This window comes from Cydia fagiglandana, chromosome 17 (genome assembly GCF_963556715.1).
Source record: "Cydia fagiglandana chromosome 17, ilCydFagi1.1, whole genome shotgun sequence".
Classification (NCBI taxonomy): Eukaryota; Metazoa; Arthropoda; class Insecta; order Lepidoptera; family Tortricidae; genus Cydia; species Cydia fagiglandana.
In genome coordinates this window covers 17,802,582-17,821,857 of record NC_085948.1, presented here as the reverse complement: position 1 = coordinate 17,821,857, position 19,276 = coordinate 17,802,582, and the positions used below count along the sequence as shown (strand labels likewise).

The 19,276-nt window shown below is 37.0% G+C and overlaps 3 protein-coding genes across 3 annotated transcripts in view; 2 read left to right on the top strand and 1 right to left on the bottom strand.

Moving 5' to 3' along the window:
* Nucleotides 1-3,887, top strand: part of LOC134672659 (ciliary rootlet coiled-coil protein 2-like) — a 108,323-nt gene extending 104,436 nt beyond the window's left edge. Inside the window, exon 38 of the mRNA XM_063530617.1 lies at nucleotides 217-3,887. Coding sequence (XP_063386687.1) covers nucleotides 217-313 — 97 coding nt within the window. The 3' untranslated portion in view covers nucleotides 314-3,887. The remainder of the gene's footprint in view (nucleotides 1-216) is intronic.
* Nucleotides 3,355-19,276, bottom strand: part of LOC134672658 (uncharacterized) — a 41,900-nt gene continuing 25,978 nt past the window's right edge. Inside the window, exons 2-5 of the mRNA XM_063530616.1 lie at nucleotides 5,890-5,973; nucleotides 4,906-5,049; nucleotides 4,211-4,303; nucleotides 3,355-3,979 (exon numbers count right to left, since the gene is read on the bottom strand). Coding sequence (XP_063386686.1) covers nucleotides 3,902-3,979; nucleotides 4,211-4,303; nucleotides 4,906-5,049; nucleotides 5,890-5,943 — 369 coding nt within the window. The 5' untranslated portion in view covers nucleotides 5,944-5,973 and the 3' untranslated portion in view covers nucleotides 3,355-3,901. The remainder of the gene's footprint in view (nucleotides 3,980-4,210; nucleotides 4,304-4,905; nucleotides 5,050-5,889; nucleotides 5,974-19,276) is intronic.
* LOC134672825 (uncharacterized) lies at nucleotides 8,582-9,447 on the top strand. Its single transcript, XM_063530781.1, has one exon. The coding sequence runs from the start codon at nucleotides 8,606-8,608 to the stop codon at nucleotides 9,362-9,364; it is 759 nt and encodes a 252-aa protein (XP_063386851.1). The 5' UTR covers nucleotides 8,582-8,605; the 3' UTR covers nucleotides 9,365-9,447.

The following is a 19,276-nucleotide window of genomic DNA, read 5'->3' as shown; positions in this document are numbered from 1 at the left end:
CGTATTGTTACGGAACTCTTCGTGCGCGAGTCCGACTCGCACTGGGCCGGTATATTTTTTCTTGTAATAGAGTCGGACCAAAAAAAGTCTGCAGCGGATTTGATAGCCCACGCAGTGCAAGTGTCATTTATACGTCATAAATCTTTCACTGCGTGGGCTATCAAATCCGCTGCAGACTATTCTTGGTCTGACACTATTTATTTGTTTATATGATAGTACTCCCCGCGGCGGCGCCTCGGCCTACCTGGACAAGCTGGGCCTCGTGAGCCGCTGCCTCAACCACGCCATGGACGCCTCACGGGACGTGCCCTGATGACGTCACGTCCACGTCACACACACGTGACGTCACAACACCCAGCGTCACACGAGCGTGACATGACACGGTTCCAGCGAACGTTCTGGTCTGGAGTTTACTCTAAGTCTGTACCGACTTAGCTGTGACAATGTCTGGCAGCGCCATACTTGGCGTAGCACGTCGCAGGCAGACTTAGCTTAAATGAAATCTAGCACAATTGGTCGCGACTATTTATAAAAAAGATGAGTCGCGTGACCAGTTGTGTCAGGACAGGTGGTTCGTTCGCATCATGAGATTATCTAAACCGGTCGCCAGTTATCAAAAATCTTTTGAAGGTTTCACTTGGTTAACCAAATACGTTGGTTTATGTTTTGTAGGCTGGCTACCGTTTTAGATGATTTCATGAATGGTAGAAATAATTTATTTTGATATTTTATGATGTATGACTGGTGCGGAATCTTATATGCTGACATATTGTACTTATCACGAATTTACTGTTTATTATGTTGTCTAACGATACAAAAGTCACCTGTACTTGTCCTGCTTTAGTTTCCCAGGAATGAAAGAGACGACTCAATTGTTTATCACTCATAATTATTGGGGGGGAGGGGAGGGTCTTTAAGTCAAAGATTATTCAACATGTTTCGCTCCATAACGAGGTGCTTCAACAGGATCATGCGGTGTCGGAATCTTTACAATAAGGTTAACGAACTGACGTGTAACATTGTCGACGATGGTATGTCAGCATTTCAAGGTTCCAATATTGCATTTTATTTATAAAATTAATCCCAATGCATTTCCATATGATTGGCCAGAAATAGACGTAAGTATTAGAATAGTGCCAAATTTAATTAGTTGTATTTGTGTTACTTAATTTATGTTTAAAATTAGATAAGCGTTTGGAGATCGTTCCATGTTTCGGTTGTTGCCTCTCCGCCTATTTGTTTTTTTTTGTATGTATGTATGAGAGTGGGTTGTATGTAATATTTAGTATCGGAAACCTTGTCGTCCTACCTTGCCTTAGTACAGTTAGTTTCGAAATTATCAAAGCGTTCAAGAATGACGATGAAATAATGTCATTTTAACTTTCGCTATGATATTTTATGTCTATGACTATAGATTTTAGAACAATTCTTTACAAACACTATTTTTGATTCAAATTTTAAACACTTATAGTTGACATAATATTTTATTATGTAATGACATTTCTTACAAAATTTAATGTGCTAAGATTATTACAACACAATATAGACTGGTATTGCATTGCACGTTGTTGCAAAAGCAGCCTTGCTCGATGCACTTAAAGTTCATATTTACTGACATACCAGTCTAAAAGTCCATTTTACAGGAATACATTTGGTCATTGACCTCTTGTATCTCTCTGTCCTCATAAATATACTTGTCTCTCTCTAACACATGGGGGCGTCGTACCGATCATTTACCAAATTTAGTTTAAAATTAAATGTCTATTATTTTAGTACGTAAATAATTAAAAGTAAAATCAGTTGTCAATGACCAAATTTCTTCCTGTATGAATAAAAATAGCACTCGCCATATCCGTATTAGGTTTCGGACGCACGAAAGTACAAGTTAGGATAAGTTAGTTAAGTTAGCGACTGACTCGACCGAACGATCTAGAGCTTTATCACGAACGACATAGTGGCGTTATTTGCATGTCGGAGTGAATTGTTATTAACGAACATAATAATATGACACATTTAACTGATTGATAGAAGTCCTTAACTCAAGTGAATAAGGTTTAGTTTTGGTTAGATAATCGTCGTCGATGGAACGAGTTAAAAGCTAAGGCCAATTCGAACGTGTACTGACATCGAACCGATATTAGAATGATATTGAAATTATAAAATTTGTAATTATTTCGCTCACACTTGTCCGCACAAGGATAAGTGCGAGCGAGACGCCCACGGACATGACAGCTTACAGATATGATTGTAATATCATTCTATGCACGCACCAATAAAAGTCTGCAGCGGATTTGATAGCCCACGCAGTGTAAGTGTTATGTATACGTCATAATTCCATAGAAGTTTGACGTTTAAAATGACTCTTGCACTGCGTGGGCTATCAAAATCGCTGCAGACTTTACGGTCTGGCTATAATATCGGTTCGATGTCAGTGCACGTTCGAATTGGCCTGTATGTATAGATTTAAACAGATTTGCATGAACGATAATTGACTTTAGATTTTATTAGTTTATGGATAGGTACAGTCAACATCAGAAATATGTAGTTAAAGAAACAAAAAGCAATTTATTTCTATTGACTGTACGTCCCTTATGATCTGTAAAACAATAATGTTTTTATTAATGTATTTTGAATTGGTGTCAATGACCTTTTGTGCAGGTCTATTTGAAATGAACTATGATCTAGATATAATTAGTTGTTCGCTAATAATAATTTATTTTTTCTAACTATAGACAATATTTTGTAAGCCAAAGCCAACGAAAGTATTACGAAAGCTGTGTACCTAGAAATTTCACATAAGGCAAATTGCACATATACTGCATTTGTAAAACCTCACTCGAAAATCTAATGAATACTCATCAGTTTAAATTCATGTTTAAACATTCAAATTTTGCTCACAAGCCACCAGACTTTCTAGAGAATGTTTACTGTTTGTTTGTACAGTCAGGAACGGAAGTTACCACGTGTCTTGAACAAAATAGGTTTACAAGTTCATGATTGATAGTACCGCATTTGCGAATGAAATGTTCTCGAAAGTGTACTTCTGCTGTTGACTGTACAAGATATGTTCAACTGCTAATGTGCATTTGCCTTAAGCTTTTCAATGGCACAAACCTGTTACAGTATTGGCGTATTTGAGGGAGCAAGAATTCACATTAAAGAAAACGACCTTATCATAAAGAGATAATGTCTATTTTGCAATGGCAAAAGTATTTAACATCGGTCAAGTTAATATCAACAATTGATTCAAATGGATTGTTAAATAACAACCTTATTCTAAACCTGATAAAGTTCAAATCCCAATGCGAACTCGAAGTCCCTCGATATTAGACGCAGCGTAAAGAAACTACACTCAATATGACCAAAGATTTATTTTAGTAAGCTAGTTTAATTTAGTCTTGTATGGACGCAACGAACAATTACAGTTGGTGTACTTCGGTAGCACGGTCACTGGTATAAGCTACATCGACAACTTTTACTAACTTAACAATAAAAGTTATTTCGAAATATAAAAATTAGTTTACGTAATCGTATACAAAACTGTACCACAAAGCAAAAAAAATAACGACCTATTTTCATGTTTATAATTTGGTATCATGATTTCGAAATTATAGTGCAGACATTATAACGCGGCCTGTAAGCAACATCTCTTTTTTCAGTATCTGTGATTTTAAGAGTCTAATACGTCTTTGTAACTTATAAAAGTGTCTAATTGTCCAACTATGGGCCTTAATGCATTGTAATAAGGTTTATAGTAAGCACTTACCGAATGGAATACCGAACAACCCTACTAATGTAATAGTAACAGGACCACCACGTGTCTAGTCACAGCCACGGTGCCATAGCTCTCTAGACGTGACAACACTATAATAAATTAATATTTTGTATATGTTTGTTTTATTTAATTCTTCAACGGGCAAGGGCAGCTCGGCGTTTGGCAGGGGACCACGGAGATGGGGGGGAGCTTGAATAGGTCACACTGAAAACAAATAACCCGCCTTATAATATTGACTTCTTGGGCTCATTTTACTCAGAACCATTTGTACATTCACACCTCATACATAAAAAATGATTCTGAGTAAAATGAGCCGAAGGGAGTCAGTAATTTGAAGACATGAATGAAATATTTTTTTTGGAAAACGCTCAGATAGCGTTTCGTTTCCCTGACAACGATTGTCATCTTGGCTAGGCCCCATTTGCAAGTAGTTACCTCAGCAGGCGTCCTCTGCAGACCGTTGGCGCGCCCGACTCTCTTATAGTCCGCCACTGTCTCCTCGACAGAGGCAGACGCAGACGGCCCCGCCTGCGCAAAACATAATTAAGGTAAACCACAGTATAAATAATAGTATTACTAGGTACAGAAGACTCAGTCTCTAACAAAACGCGTCTGTTACGATCAGGACAGTTATGGCCGCTAGAAGGTGGCGACAGCGCCACGCGCGCCTTATGGCTAGCCACCAAAATTGGTGTGGAACGGATATACTGGTAGCTACCTGTAGGAAAGCGACGAAATCGCGGTGCGAGCCACGTAAACGCACTGGTGCTCGACGCGGTCCCAGTACATGTCATCTTGAAACTTAAGTCATTGTCAGTAGTGGTGACAGCCGGGTGTCATCTATTGGGCATTAGCATGTCGAGCGCTAGTACGTTTACCTTATGTCAAATCATATCAAACTCTAGTGGAGACCGCGTATCGATAAACGTAGCGTAGGACGCCCTCAAACTAGAGGAGCGATGACCTTCGCAAGGCGGCTGACAAGAGCTGGATCTTGCCTCAGCAAGAAAGAGATATGCTGACCGGACCAAGGTCGCGATCTGGTACACTCGTCTGTTAAGGCCTTTAGAGCCACGCCGTTGTGTCACCTAAGCATTTTGATAATTTTATTATCCTACAGAACACTTCACCTTGTCACCGTTCAGAGCGGGCTGCAAGCCGCTTCTCTTGCCAACATTGTTGTGGTCCCCAGCTGCCCGGGGCGGAGCCTCCTCATCAGGTTCGGGCTGCGGTGGGGGCTCGGGCTTATACCCCGGGTCTGCCATGCAGGAATCCTGTAGAAATAGGTACTTGATTATTATTCATTGCAAAATATGCAAATTACCTATGTACCATCAGCCGTAAAAGTGCATGACGAATTTATCAATGAATTTCTCCCGTCGGGGATGTGGGCGTTTCTTGAGGTCTATTGGTAAATCTTTACACCCGTATATTATATGTTACAATAATCTATTATCGGCGTTAATATTAATATTGAATAAGATAACACGTGATCATGAAAGAATTAGGATCAGAGTCAAATGGTGTTCTATTCTAACAGTTTTCATCTTCTGTCGAAAGATGGCAGTAAAACAATGGCTACATAATGTACTTTGACAATCCGCCTCTATACACTCTATTCTCTTTGGTAGTAGGTACTTACGTACTACAGTGGTATCCAGACGTGGGTGATCAAATCGGTCAATTTGATCAGAAATGAAATTGGCGTCAATCTCCAATTTTTAGATTTATGGTGATATTAGAGAATTTAGAAAAATTGAATAAATGCCCCAGAACGAAAATACTGTCCTCACAAATTGGTATTCTTGCGTCCGCACCTCATTTTATCGGTAATATCGGTCATTAAGTCATTATCGGCGGTTGAATTCGGCGAGCCAAATTAGTATTTGCGTCCGCACCTCCTGATTCGATCGGGCAATTGAATCAGAGGGCCTACCGCGAACTACGTTCGATGTGTTACCTCCCTGTCACACTTACGTACGAATTTACTAGTGCGACAGTGTGGCAACACGTCGAAAGTGGTTTGCGGTAGGCCCTCTGATTGGCGAAAAATTGATTAATCTGGATACGCTTTACATTACATGGGTACCTACTGTGTTAATGTTAAGTGTTACCTTGGGCCCGTAGTCAGGGAAGTGCGACTGTAACGTCTTCGGAAGCTCCGGCATCGGGTGCAGGCGGTACAGCGAACAGTAGCGCTGTGGAGAGAGATGCATAGTAAGTACATATACCTATTACATTATTTGACGGCCTACCGCGAACAACGAAAATCGATTCTATGTTTTGCCTCTCTATTTATATTGCATATTCGAGCAATAGAGAGACAGATAAAGAAATTTCGTTGTTCGATGTTCGCGGTAGGCCCTCTGAGTTAGGTAGGTACAACTCAGCAATACGACTCACACGAGGCACAATTAGGTACATTAAGAGCTTCACAAACATTGCGTAAACTTGCATTTTTAACCCTTTGAACGTCAAGAAGCCTTGAAGGCGTCGTAGGAAGTCACGCCCGTAGCGTCAAAAACGCTTCTAAGTGTTATAAGTAAATGGCTTACCTTGTTAACGTAACCTTCAACGTTTCCGGCGCGGTTTATATTTGCTGGCTTATAAATGCCATAATATATTAACATTTTTGGGTATGACGGATGGCGTTTTAAAGGTTAATACACTACCAGAAAAATCGATCGACGTATTATCACAGGTATAATATAGGTAGTTTAATATACATACTAGGAGACTCCATTAACTGTAACGTAAAAAGGAGACTATTTATATTAAGTAGGTAAAATAAGTTCGTAAGATAAACAATTTTATGTGAAAAGCGAAATAATGTCGTTACTAATTATAAGGGGGTTAATAAAGGCACTCCATTACTTATTAATAAAGAAAAAGGGGTTTTCCTTAACACCTGTACAAAGAAATTACAAATTACACGAAGGAATTAAAACAATTACTAAGCTGCACCATACCTATAATTAAGGAAATGTCTGGTAGCAAAATTAGTAGTTTTTTTACCAATTAATGCCATTTAAAAAAGCTATCAAATTAACACTTTCGATCAAATTACATGTTGTTGCAAGAAAAAGTTTGTTCACACTTAGTGTCCTTTACCAGAAACCTTTTTATAGGAAGTGAATGAAACGCTTTTAATAAAACGCCAAAGTCAAAATACAAATACCAATCATCAGAGCGGTCTCTCTAAGAATTAGAGGAACGAGAAGAAAGATAGAAAGATTTGGATCTGAAGACGGCTGTGGAATACCCATCCTTGAAGATTAGAGTTCTCTTCTTTCTACCATACAACTGTTTTTAAATACGTTTAAAATTGTATTATTTAATGTAATAAATGTTTTTTCCGACTTCAAAAAAAATATTAGGCACATGATAAGATGAAACGCTTAACTTCTACCAATATACCTGTATTCATTCTGGCCAGATCTTAGAGATTTCATGACGTTGGCAATCATTCTATTTTAAAGCCTGACCAAGTTATACATATATTGATCACGCGTCATGTAGCGGAATTTCATTGGAAATTTTTCATACTCTACTTCATACTTGGGCCATTTTATTTAAAGTTGCCCCCTACACTTCTTTTCTATCTCCTATCAGGATAGAAAGAGCTCGTGATTCTGAGTAGAAAAAACATAAACAAATCTCAATTTTGAAAAATAATTCACACGTAAATAATTTTCAATTTAGGTACTGCATATTTTTTGTTTCGTTCAATTTTCAAACAAATCAAAATCAAGACTGTTTTTTACAAGCTTTTATTTAGTTTCACCTGGCCGTTGTCTGTCTGTATGTATGTAATCAAATCTGTGTATAATCAAATCTTGCACGTTAAATTTGATCCATTACCGGTTTCTGATTGAGCTGAAATTTTGCATGCATAAATCGGATGACAATGCAATATTATGGTACCATCGAGCTGATCTGATGGAGACAGGAGGTGGCTATAGGAACTCTGTGATGAAACAACGTACTTAACCTAATTGTGTTAGGGGTTTTTTAGAATTGTCTCGATGAGTATTAGGTACTTGTCTGTCGTAAGAAAAGTACAGTCAGCGATAAAATCTTGTACCAAAAATTACACTTTGTCAAAAACTTATTTACCGATAAATTCAATTTTCACTAGCAAGTTTTGGATTTTTAATTTGTATTCCTAGCTTCTAGACTCAGAAGTCGCGACTCTAGTCTTGTAGTTTACGCCTCGAAGCTTAAATTCACAACACTACTTAGGAATCGTCCTGTCATAAACTGGTCAGTTTAAATTGGCATTTCATTCAATGTTCGATTTCAATAGAATTCTTGCCTTGACAATAGAGGCAGATAATAATCGATAAGAGACAGAGCGGCTACCCCGAAAACCGAAATTCGCAAATTGCGGGGATCTTTCTCTTTTACTCCAACGAAGGCGTAATTAGTGACAGAGAAAAATCCCCGCAATTTGCGAACTTCGATTTTCGCGGTTATAGCCCAGATAAGAATGCGTATTCAGATATTATGAACACCTTGGCTGCTCCGATATGGTGACTGTACGTAAAAACGCGGACCACATTCTAAAGAAACATTACAATTTGGAAGCACCTTTACATTAAGCCCCCTCCAGACTATGCGCGTGAATCGCGGGCGAAGCCGCGAATGCGAGTGTGGAGTCGATTTCGCTGTCTGCGAAAATCGACGCCACACTCACGTTCGCGGCTTCGCGCCGCGATTCGCGCACGAGTGTGGAGGATCGAGGCTTTAGGTACACTAATTACAACAGTATTTATATACACCTACTTCGAGTAAACCCCTCAGAAGCAAACAACTTCCGTATTCCACACAATGTCGACCAAGCAATCGGACAGTTTTACTCAAAACCGATTTTTCTGGACAATCTTCGGATTATGGCCCGGGAAAATACCTAACGAATATTACAAATACTTCTCTTTTACCTATCTAATGATCACCTTCGTCGCTTACGAAGCCCTTTTAACATTAAACCTCTTTTACACGCCGCTAAGAATTGACTCACTTATTCGAGAAATAATTTTCTTCTTCACGGAAATCGCAATTGGAACCAAAGCGTGCATGGTGATTTTTAAGAGGAAAAAAATTGCAGCCATATTTGATATGCTCGATTGTGAAGAATTTAAAGGAAGCGATGAAACTGGCAGAGAGATTGTTAGAAAGTACCACCAGTATTATAAATCATACTTGAAAACTTTTACTATTCTATGCAATTTCACATACTTCGCTCAAGTGCTTTTTCCTGTATTCGGATATTGGATTTTTGGAAACAATTTGGAACTGCCGATATGCAAGTATTATTTTCTTTCTGACGAAACTAGAAATCAATATTTTACCTTGATTTATATATATGAATCATATGGTATGTACAATCACATGATGTACAACGTGAACAATGATACTTTGATAGCGGGTTACATGGCATTAGCCATAGGCCAAGTTAAGGTGCTTCAACATGATTTGGAAAATTTGAAAGTAGATAAGTCTGACGATAGCAGCGAAAAAATGCGAGACCTAAAACAGCAGCAGAAATTGCGTAAAATTCTTCATCACTACGGATTGCTTATAGAGTAAGTATCGTAGACTAGCGACCCGCCCCGGATTCGCACGGGTTAACAAATTATACACCTAAACCTTCTACAAGAATCACTCTATTGATAGGTGAAAATTAACCGCATGTTAGTTTTTGAGTTTATCGCGAACAAACACACAAACAGACAGACACGGCGGGGGACTTTGTTTTAAAAGGTGTAGTAATATTTTTAGGATTGATTAAAGATTGCCGATTCTAAATACATTTAAAAAATAGACATACGTGGTTATTTGTGCAACTAAAAACAAATAACTATTTCTCAAACATGCAATGAAATATTGATGTTATGTTCCTTATAATAGGCTGCGAAGTATGAAGTTTCAGGTGCGGCTAGGACAAAAGGTCGTTAATGGAATTTCATACACATCTTGCAGGCCTAGGCCGGCAAAGTCCTCTTTTTAGAGTTCCGTACCCAAAGGCTAAAACGGGACCCTATTACTAAGACTTCGCTGTCCGTCCGTCCGTCCGTCCGTCTGTCACCAGGCTGTATCTCACGAACAGTTGAAATTTTCACAGATGATGTATTTCTGTTGCCGCTATAACAACAAATACTAAAATCAGAATAAAATAAAGATTTAAATGGGGCTCCCATACAACAAACGTGATTTTTGACCAAAGCAACGTCGGGAGTGGTCAGTACTTGGATGGGTGACCGTTTTTTTTTGCTTTTTAGGGTTCCGTACCCAAAGGGTAAAACGGGACCCTATTACTAAGACTTCGCTGTCCGTCCGTCCGTCCGTCTGTCACCAGGCTGTATCTCACGAACCGTGATAGCTAGACAGTTGAAATTTTCACAGATGATGTATTTCTGTTGCCGCTATAACAACAAATACTAAAAACAGAATAAAATAAAGATTTAAATGGGGCTCCCATACAACAAACGTGATTTTTGACGAAAGTTAAGCAACGTCGGGAGGGGTCAGTACTTGGATGGGTGACCGTTTTCTTTTTGCTTTTTTTTGTTTTTTTTTTTTGCATTATGGTACGGAACCCTTCGTGCGCGAGTCCGACTCGCACTTGCCCAGTTTTTTTTTTTCATTATGGTACGGAACCCTTCGTGCGCGAGTCCGACTCGCACTTGCCCGGTTTTAATTTTCATTTCACAGATATTTGTGACACAGCATCGTGGCATTCATCCATTAAAAAAAACTAGAGGCAGTATTTGCTTTATGGTTCGTAATGACACTCTGCCACTACGCGTATAAAAAAAAAACAAAAAACAATGTTTGCTATAATTTGCAGTTTTATTTGTATAAAATCAACATGAGCTTAAGAAATAATACATTCTATAATTTTATAATTTTAAATTATAAATTTAACTACACAAATAATAGTACATTACTACAGAGGCCGGGACGAAAGGGGTTGCCGGCCGAAGACATATAGACGGCCGAGCGAAGCGAGGCCGGATAGGTCTGAGCGCGGGCAACCCCATTTCCTGCCGAGGTATGTATAGTGCTTTTCTCAAACATGCAACGAAATAAATAAAATAAAAAATCCACGAAACCCAAGTTTTATTTATAGAAATACTAAAAGTAAACTATACCCAAAATATAACCAACACGTACCTATATCATTATCACGCGTATGTTTTACACGAGTCGTGTATTTTTACTACCCGTATATTTTCATGTATCTTTGATTTTTTCGCCTTGTATCCGTCTGACTGTCGTTTTTGTCACATAAGTTTACATAGTCTTTCATGTTGATATCATGTTTCACATACATCGTTGCTTTGTGCATGGAGTAAATAAGTATGATTTCCACAGTGTTGACGAATTTGTAGTTACATTCATTTAAAATATGCCACAAAACTGTTTCTAATAAACTGTAAGCCATTTTTCTTAGTTTCTCAAATAATAAAATTGCCATAAGCAACCATATACATATACATACTTCGTCTTTGACTTGGCGGCAGAGGCAGCAAGTTATTTAAAATCAATTCTGCTTACGCTGCCAATTCCAACACCTACGATTACAATTAATATTAATTTAATTATTTCGTCGGAACTCATATTAAAGTCAAAAAATCTGTCACATTTTTCCGCGATTGTCGCAAAGTGATGCAGCATGCGGAGTTGTATGGCCCCGCGCGCACTATGATAATAAAATCGCACCCCGGCCGGACCTCAGTTGGCATTTCGCTCTCCAAACCCCAACATCTCGGCACCTGCATCTCCAATGGAGTCTCAAAATGAGACGCTAGATGTTGACCATTTAATTATGGAAATAGACGGGGATCACCTTTGTGTTATAAATGCTCAAAGTCATACAGCAATCGCATATTAAAGACACGTTTCATGACAAGCGACTGGTACGAAATCCATGTTGAGAATGAACAAATCGTCGACTTTTTCATCGCAGTGCGCGCAGTGAATTTTCTGCGATATATTACAGCGCGATTCTAAAATCGTGTCGCAAAAATTTAAATCGTGGTGAGCGCTTGGCCTTAAATGTACCTATACTCCTTCAATTTGAATTTAGAACTCATTTTTTTTTATTTGATTTTGTTTCTAGTTCTATGCCATATGTATAGACTTTAATATTATTTAGAACTGCTAAAAAACAAGATCGGCTAACTTTAAATATTTCGTCAATTTTACCTTTGTTTCTAAAAACTGTGATATTTAACTGTCATATACTATTAATGTGTTCCAAAATTATTTTCTCGTAACAGGACTGAGGGGCTACCGCGAAAACCGAAATTCGCAATTTGCGGGGATCTTTCTCTTTTACTCCAATGAAGGCGTAATTAGAGTGACAGAGAAAAATGCTCGCAATTTGCGAACTTCTATTTTCGCGGTTATAGCCCTGAATCTTGTTGCTCACCGATCCGTTCAAAAATATACATAAGTACTGAATATAATTAATAGATATTATAATTATACAATTAATACAGAAATGTAATGGTACTTAATGAAAAGGAATATTGTGTATATTGTTTCGACGAATCAGATACTCTCAATGCAACGACAGTCAAGAATGGAATTCTTAATTTGAATTTTTCAGATTTTTGAGATGCCTAGTCCATTGGTTGGAAAGCCCGTTCGAAATTTAAACTTATTTGCAATATAATAAGGTCGTATTTTGTAGATCTCTCTCATACTTATAGTAGGCTATTGAGATAAAATTAAATATCCCACAAAAGTAAGCAAGTAGAATTAAAACTTTGTCTCAAAGATTTTATAAATTTCAATGCCAAAGTTTTAACTAAGGATGTTTCTCGCTAAAATTACTGCCTAATATGAATTGACCAGTGTAAGCATCAGTTAGCTAGCCCTAAGCAACCAAAGGTCAAGCTGCAGTTGAAAAACTAATAAAGATAAAGTTAAGCTGATAATTTTCCCGCCGTCTCCATGGTTCTTTAAGTTGGGTATTGACTGGTCAGCTGCCTGTTAGCTATAGTTTTCGCGAAAATCGCCAGGACAGGTGAAATTTTTTGTATGTAAACTTGCAACTTTAAATGCATTTTTTGACGAAACTATTGCAGTCTAAAATGAAGTCAAAATCAGTCCATCGACTCAATTTTTTGCAAGCTTTCTAATGGTACCCCACACGATTCTTACAAATGAAAAAAGTTTCAGCCTACCCCTCTCAACCCCCTAAATTTCCCCCTTCAATAAGATATAAGCAGTTTTGACTTATTTACAATATGAGTGGTGGTAATTGCTATAACTGTTCCAAAATTTAGGTATCTATGTCAAACGGTCTCTGAGAAAAACGTATTTAACTGATTTGCAAGACCGAAGTGATCCCATAAGTGTTCCGTAAACAAAGTTTTGTACGGAACACTAAAAATATAACTACGCGTGTTTGAGTAGACCTTTTTACCGCTAACGTTTAGATGAAATATTTTAAATGTTTTTATTTGTGTAGTTAAATTTATAATTTAAAAGTATAAAATTATAGAATGTATTATTTATTAAGTTCATGTTAATTTTATACAAATAAAACTGCAAATTATAGCAAACATTGTTTTTTGTTTTTTTTTTATACGCGTAGTGGCAGAGTGTCATTACGAACCATAAAGCAAATACTGCCTCTAGTTTTTTTTAATGGATGAATGCCACGATGCTGTGTCACAAATATCTGTGAAATCAAAATTAAAAAACTGGGCAAGTGGGAGTCTGACTCGCGCACGAAGGGTTCCGTACCATAAAGCAAAAAAAAAACCAAAAAAAGCAAAAAAAAAAACGGTCACCCATCCAAGTACTGACCCCTCCCGACGTTGCTTAACTTTGGTCAAAAATCACGTTTGTTGTATGGGAGCCCCATTTAAATCTTTATTTTATTCTGTTTTTAGTATTTGTTGTTACAGCGGCAACAGAAATACATCATCTGTGAAAATTTCAACTGTCTAGCTATCACGGTTCTGGAGATACAGCCTGGTGACAGACGGACGGACGGACGGACGGACGGACGGACGGACGGACAGCGAAGTCTTAGTAATAGGGTCCCTTTTTACCCTTTGGGTACGGAACCCTAAAAAGAGGACTTTGCCGGCCTAGGCCTGCAAGATGTGTATGAAATTCCATTAACGACCTTCTGTCCTAGCCGCACCTGAAACTTCATACTTCGCAGCCTATTATAAGGAACATAACATCAATATTTCATTGCATGTTTGAGAAAAAACATTTAATAGTACATTACTACAGAGGCCGGGACAAAAGGGGTTGCCGGCCGAAGACATATAGACGGCCGAGCGAAGCGAGGCCGGATAGGTCTGAGCGCGGGCAACCCCATTTCCCGCTGAGGTATGTATAGTGCTTTTCTCAAACATGCAATGAAATAAATAAAATAAAAAATCCACGAAACCCAAGTTATATTTATAGAAAAAACTAAAAGTAAACTACACCCAAAATATAACCAACACGTACCTATATCATTATCACGCGTATGTTTTACACGAGTCGTGTATTTTTACTACCCGTATATTTTCATGTATCTTTGATTTTTTCGCCTTGTATCCGTCTGACTGTCGTTTTCGTCACATAAGTTTACATAGTCTTTCATATTGATATCATGTTACACATACATCGTTGCTTTATGCATGGAGTAAATAAGTATAATTTCCACAGTGTTGACGAATTTGTAGTTACATTCATTTAAAATATGCCACAAAACTGTTTCTAATAAACTGTAAGCCATTTTTCTTAGTTTCTCAAATAATAAAATTGCCATAAGCAACCATATACATACTTCGTCTTTGACTTGGCGGCAGAGGCAGCAAGTTATTTAAAATCAATTCTGCTTACGCTGCCAATTCCAACACCTACGATTACAATTAATTTCATTATTTCGTCGGAACTCATATTAAAGTAAAAAAATCAACAACGCACCATAAATCCAATAAAACAGAATGAAAAATTTTCAACTTTACCTCCATAACAATTAAAAAAAATAACTACGCGTGTTTGAGTAGACCTTTTTACCGCTAACGTTTAGATGAAATATTTTAAATGTTTTTATTTGTGTAGTTAAATTTATAATTTAAAATTATAAAATTTGGTTAATAATGTATTATTTATTAAGTTTATGTTGATTTTATACAAATAAAACTGCAAATTATAGCAAACATTGTTTTTTGTTTTTTTTTTTTATAGGCGTAGTGGCAGTGTCGTTACGAACCATAAAGCCAATACTGCCTCTAGTTTTTTTTTATGGATGAATGCCACGATGCTGTGTCACAAATATCTGTGAAATGAAAATTAAAAAAGAGGACTTTGCCGGCCTAGGCCTGCAAGATTTGTATGAAATTCCATTAAATACCTTTTGTCCTAGCCGCACCTGAAACGTCATACTTCGCAACCTATTACAGTGAAACCTGGTTAAGTGGGACCTGGATAAGTGAGAAACCTCTATAGCTGGGACTCATGGTGCGGTCCCGACACTTTAGCACTGAATTACCTCTGTTACTGAGAAAAAACGAACCTCTATAACTGGGATTCGTTGTTGTGATTTTATAATCACATTTACCTCTATAAGTGAGACGGAGAGTGTATTTTACCTCTTTTACTGAGACTATATTTATAAGATTACATTTTCCTAATTATTTTTTAGAATTTTATAGGGAATTGACTTCTGTATCTGAGATAACGTCAATCTATGACCTCTCTAACTTGGACTTCATTGAACGATTTCCGTATTCTTGCTAACTTTTAGTCTATCCACAAATTCCGCATTTGCCTAATTGTGTCTAAACAACTTCAAACTTTGATTTAGTTAATTTATCTAAGTAGCTAAAACTACCGAAACGAAAGCTGAAATTTTGATAAGTAAAAAGAAAAAATTAATTTTCATTTATTAAATTTCTAATACGCAATGAAGTCCGTATCAAATTTAATTTAATTTTGATATATCTATCCATTGGAGAATCATTCAAAATAAATTCAAAGAAATATTTAAACAGGCTTAAAACATATTTTGGGTCAAGGATTATTTTACCTTATTTAGTTTTCAAGATATTAATTTAGTAATTAATATCTTTAAAACTAAATTAAATACCTTATTAACCACCTCTATAACTGAAATATACTCTCTTCTCACCTCTATTAATGGAAACCTCTGTAAATGAGACAGAAATTTTTCTGTACCTGGCTAACTGGGAGCCTGGGTAAGTGGAAAACCTCTTTAAGTGAGACAAATTTGCTCGACCCTTGAGATCTCACTTATCCAGGTTTCACTGTATAAGGAACATAACATCAATATTTCATTGCATGTTTGAGAAAAATATTTCATCTAACGCCAAGCGCGCACCACGATTTAAATTTTTGCGACACGATTTTAGAATCGCGCTGTAATTTATCGCAGAAAATTCAGTGCGCGCACTGCGATGAAAAAGTCGACGATTTGTTCATTCTCGACATGGATGTCGTACCAGTCGCTTGTCGTGAAACAATATGCAATCGCTGTATGACTGAGTATTTATACCACAAAGGTGATCTCCTTCTATTTCTATAATTAAACGGTCAACATCTAGCGTCTCATCTTGTAACTCCATTGGAGAAGCAGGTTCCGATATGTTGACGCTTGGAGAGCGAAATGCCGACAGGTCCCGACTGCGATTTTATTATTGCAGTGCGCGCGGGGCCATACAGCTTCGTATGCTGCAATTCACTTTGCGACAATCGCGTCGCGCGCTGTCGCGGAAAAATGTAACAAATCACAATTTTAAAATCGCTGCGATTTTTTTGTCGCATATGCGCGCACCGCCATATAAACCCATACGTTACATTTCTGCGACTAAATTATCGCGCGACAAAAAATCGTGGTGCGCGCTTGGCTTAAACGTTAGCGGTAAAAAGGTCTACTCAAACACGCGTAGTTATATTTTTTAAATCGTTATGGAGGTAAAGTTGAAAAATATTCATTCTGTTTTATTGGATTTATGGTGCGTTGTTGATTTTTTTATTTTAATATGAGTTCCGACGAAATAATAAAATTAATATTAATTGTAATCGTACATAGGTGTTGGAATTGGCAGCGTAAGCAGAATTGATTTTAAATAACTTGCTGCCTCTGCCGCCAAGTCAAAGACGAAGTATATGTATATGGTTGCTTATGGCAATTTTATTATTTGAGAAACTAAGAAAAATGGCTTACAGTTTATTAGAAACAGTTTTGTGGCATATTTTAAATGAATGTAACTACAAATTCGTCAACACTCTGGAAATTATATTTATTTACTCCATGCATAAAGCAACGATGTATGTGAAACATGATATCAACATGAAAGACTATGTAAACTTATGTGACGAAAACGACAGTCAGACGGATACAAGGCGAAAAAATCAAAGATACATGAAAATATACGGGTAGTAAAAATACACGACTCGTGTAAAACATACGCGTGATAATGATATAGGTACGTGTTGGTTATATTTTGGGTGTAGTTTACTTTTAGTTTTTTCTATAAATAAAACTTGGGTTTCGAGGATTTTTTATTTTATTTATTTCATTGCATGTTTGAGAAAAGCACTATACATACCTCGGCGGGAAATGGGGTTGCCCGCGCTCCTCGCTTCGCTCGGCCGTCTATATGTCTTCGGCCGGCAACCCCTTTCGTCCCGGCCTCTGTAGTAATGTACTATTGCTTTGAATGCTAATTTTGAGCAATGAGCGAAAATTTTAAAGTTAGACTATTGAGTGAGACAGTGAAGGACTCAAAACACGAAATGTACCTACCTAAATAACTTTGGTCTCGTTGTAAAAATGCATATTTATATAAGTACTAGCTGTTGCCCGCGACTTCGTCCGCGTGGATCTTGAACATTTTACATCTTGAGTACCTATAATTTTCATCGATGCAAACTTACAAACTTTTAATTTAATGTTAATGCCCTTTTACCAAGTTTGAAGTTCCTAGCTTGAAAGCTTGAAAAAAAATGTTTGATATTCATACAAATTTTCAATTCCTTTTGCACCACGTTAGGGGATGAATTTATAGAAACGCTGAAATTAGTTTTCTTGTAATTTAATTTTGTACCTTTTTACAAAGTTTCAAGTTCCTAGCTTAAAATAAAATTTGCACCGCAAGACGAACTTTCACCCCCCTTTTAACTCCCTTAGGGGAAGAATTTCCAAATACGTTGCAATTTCTTTTTTTGTCAGCTTTTTTTAATCAGCTATTACGCCTTTCTAAGAAATTTCAAAGCATTTGTAATGGATTCAAACTTTCAACCACTTTTTAACCCTGTTAGGGGATGAATTTTACAAAATGCTGAAATCATTTGTCCTGTCTTTTAATAATATCCTCAAATACAAAGATTCAAGTTCCGCGTACGAAAAAAAATTTGATATCCATACAAACTTTCAACTCCTTTTTCACCACCTTAGGGGATGAATTTTCAAAAACGCTGAAATTAGTTTTCTTGTATTTTAATTTAATTCCTTTTGGCTAAGTTTCAAGTTCCTTGGTTAAAATATAATTTGCACCCCAAGACGAACTTTCATCCCCTTTTTATCCCCCTTGGGGGTAGAATTTCCAAAAACATTGCAATTACTTTTTTTTGTAATCAGCTATTACCACTTTCTAAGAAGTTTCAAAGCATTTGTGATGGATTCAAACTTTCAACCCCTTTTTAACCATGTTAGGGGATGAATTTTACAAAGCGCTGAAATTACTTTTCCTGTCTTCTAATAATATCCTCAAATACAAAGATGCAGGCCCCGCGTTCGAAAAAAAATTTGATATCCATACAAACTTTCAACCCCATTTTCACCATCTTAGGGGATGAATTCTCAAAAACGCTGAAATTAGTTTTCTTGTATTTTAATTTAATACTCGTACCTTTTTGCAAAGTTTCAAGTTCCTAGCTTAAAATAAAATTTGCACCCCAAGACGAACTTTCATATCCTTTTTAACCCCCTTAGGGGTTAAATTTCCAAAAACATTGCAATTACTTTTTTTTGTAATTAGCTATTACCACTTTCTAAGAATATAACACTTTAAACTCTCGCGTTTTGTACACATATTCAATTACACAAACGGGTCTACCGCGATATAATTTCATTGTTTTTACCTTTAATTCCGACGTTTCAGCTGAGTTGCACCAGCTGTGCTGTGGTCAAGGAAAGACGGAAACAATGAAATTATATCGCGGTAGACCCGTTTGCGTAATTGAATATGTGCACTTTCTAAGAAGTTTCAAAGCATTTGTGATGGATTCAAACTTTCAACCCCTTTTTAACCATGTTAGGGGATGAATTTTACAAAGCGCTGAAATTACTTTTCCAGTCTTCTAATAATAACCTCAAATACAAAGATTGAGGCCCCGCGTTCGAAAAATTTTTTAATATCCATACAAACTTTCAACCCCATTTTCTCCATCTTAGGGGATGAATTCTCAAAAGCGCTGAAATTAGTTTTCTTGTATTTTAATTTAATACCTTTT

Coding starts and splice junctions, on each gene's coding strand:
- LOC134672825 (XM_063530781.1), top strand. CDS start 8,606: ATGTCGACCAAGCAATCGGACAGTTTTACTCAAAACCGATTTTTCTGG.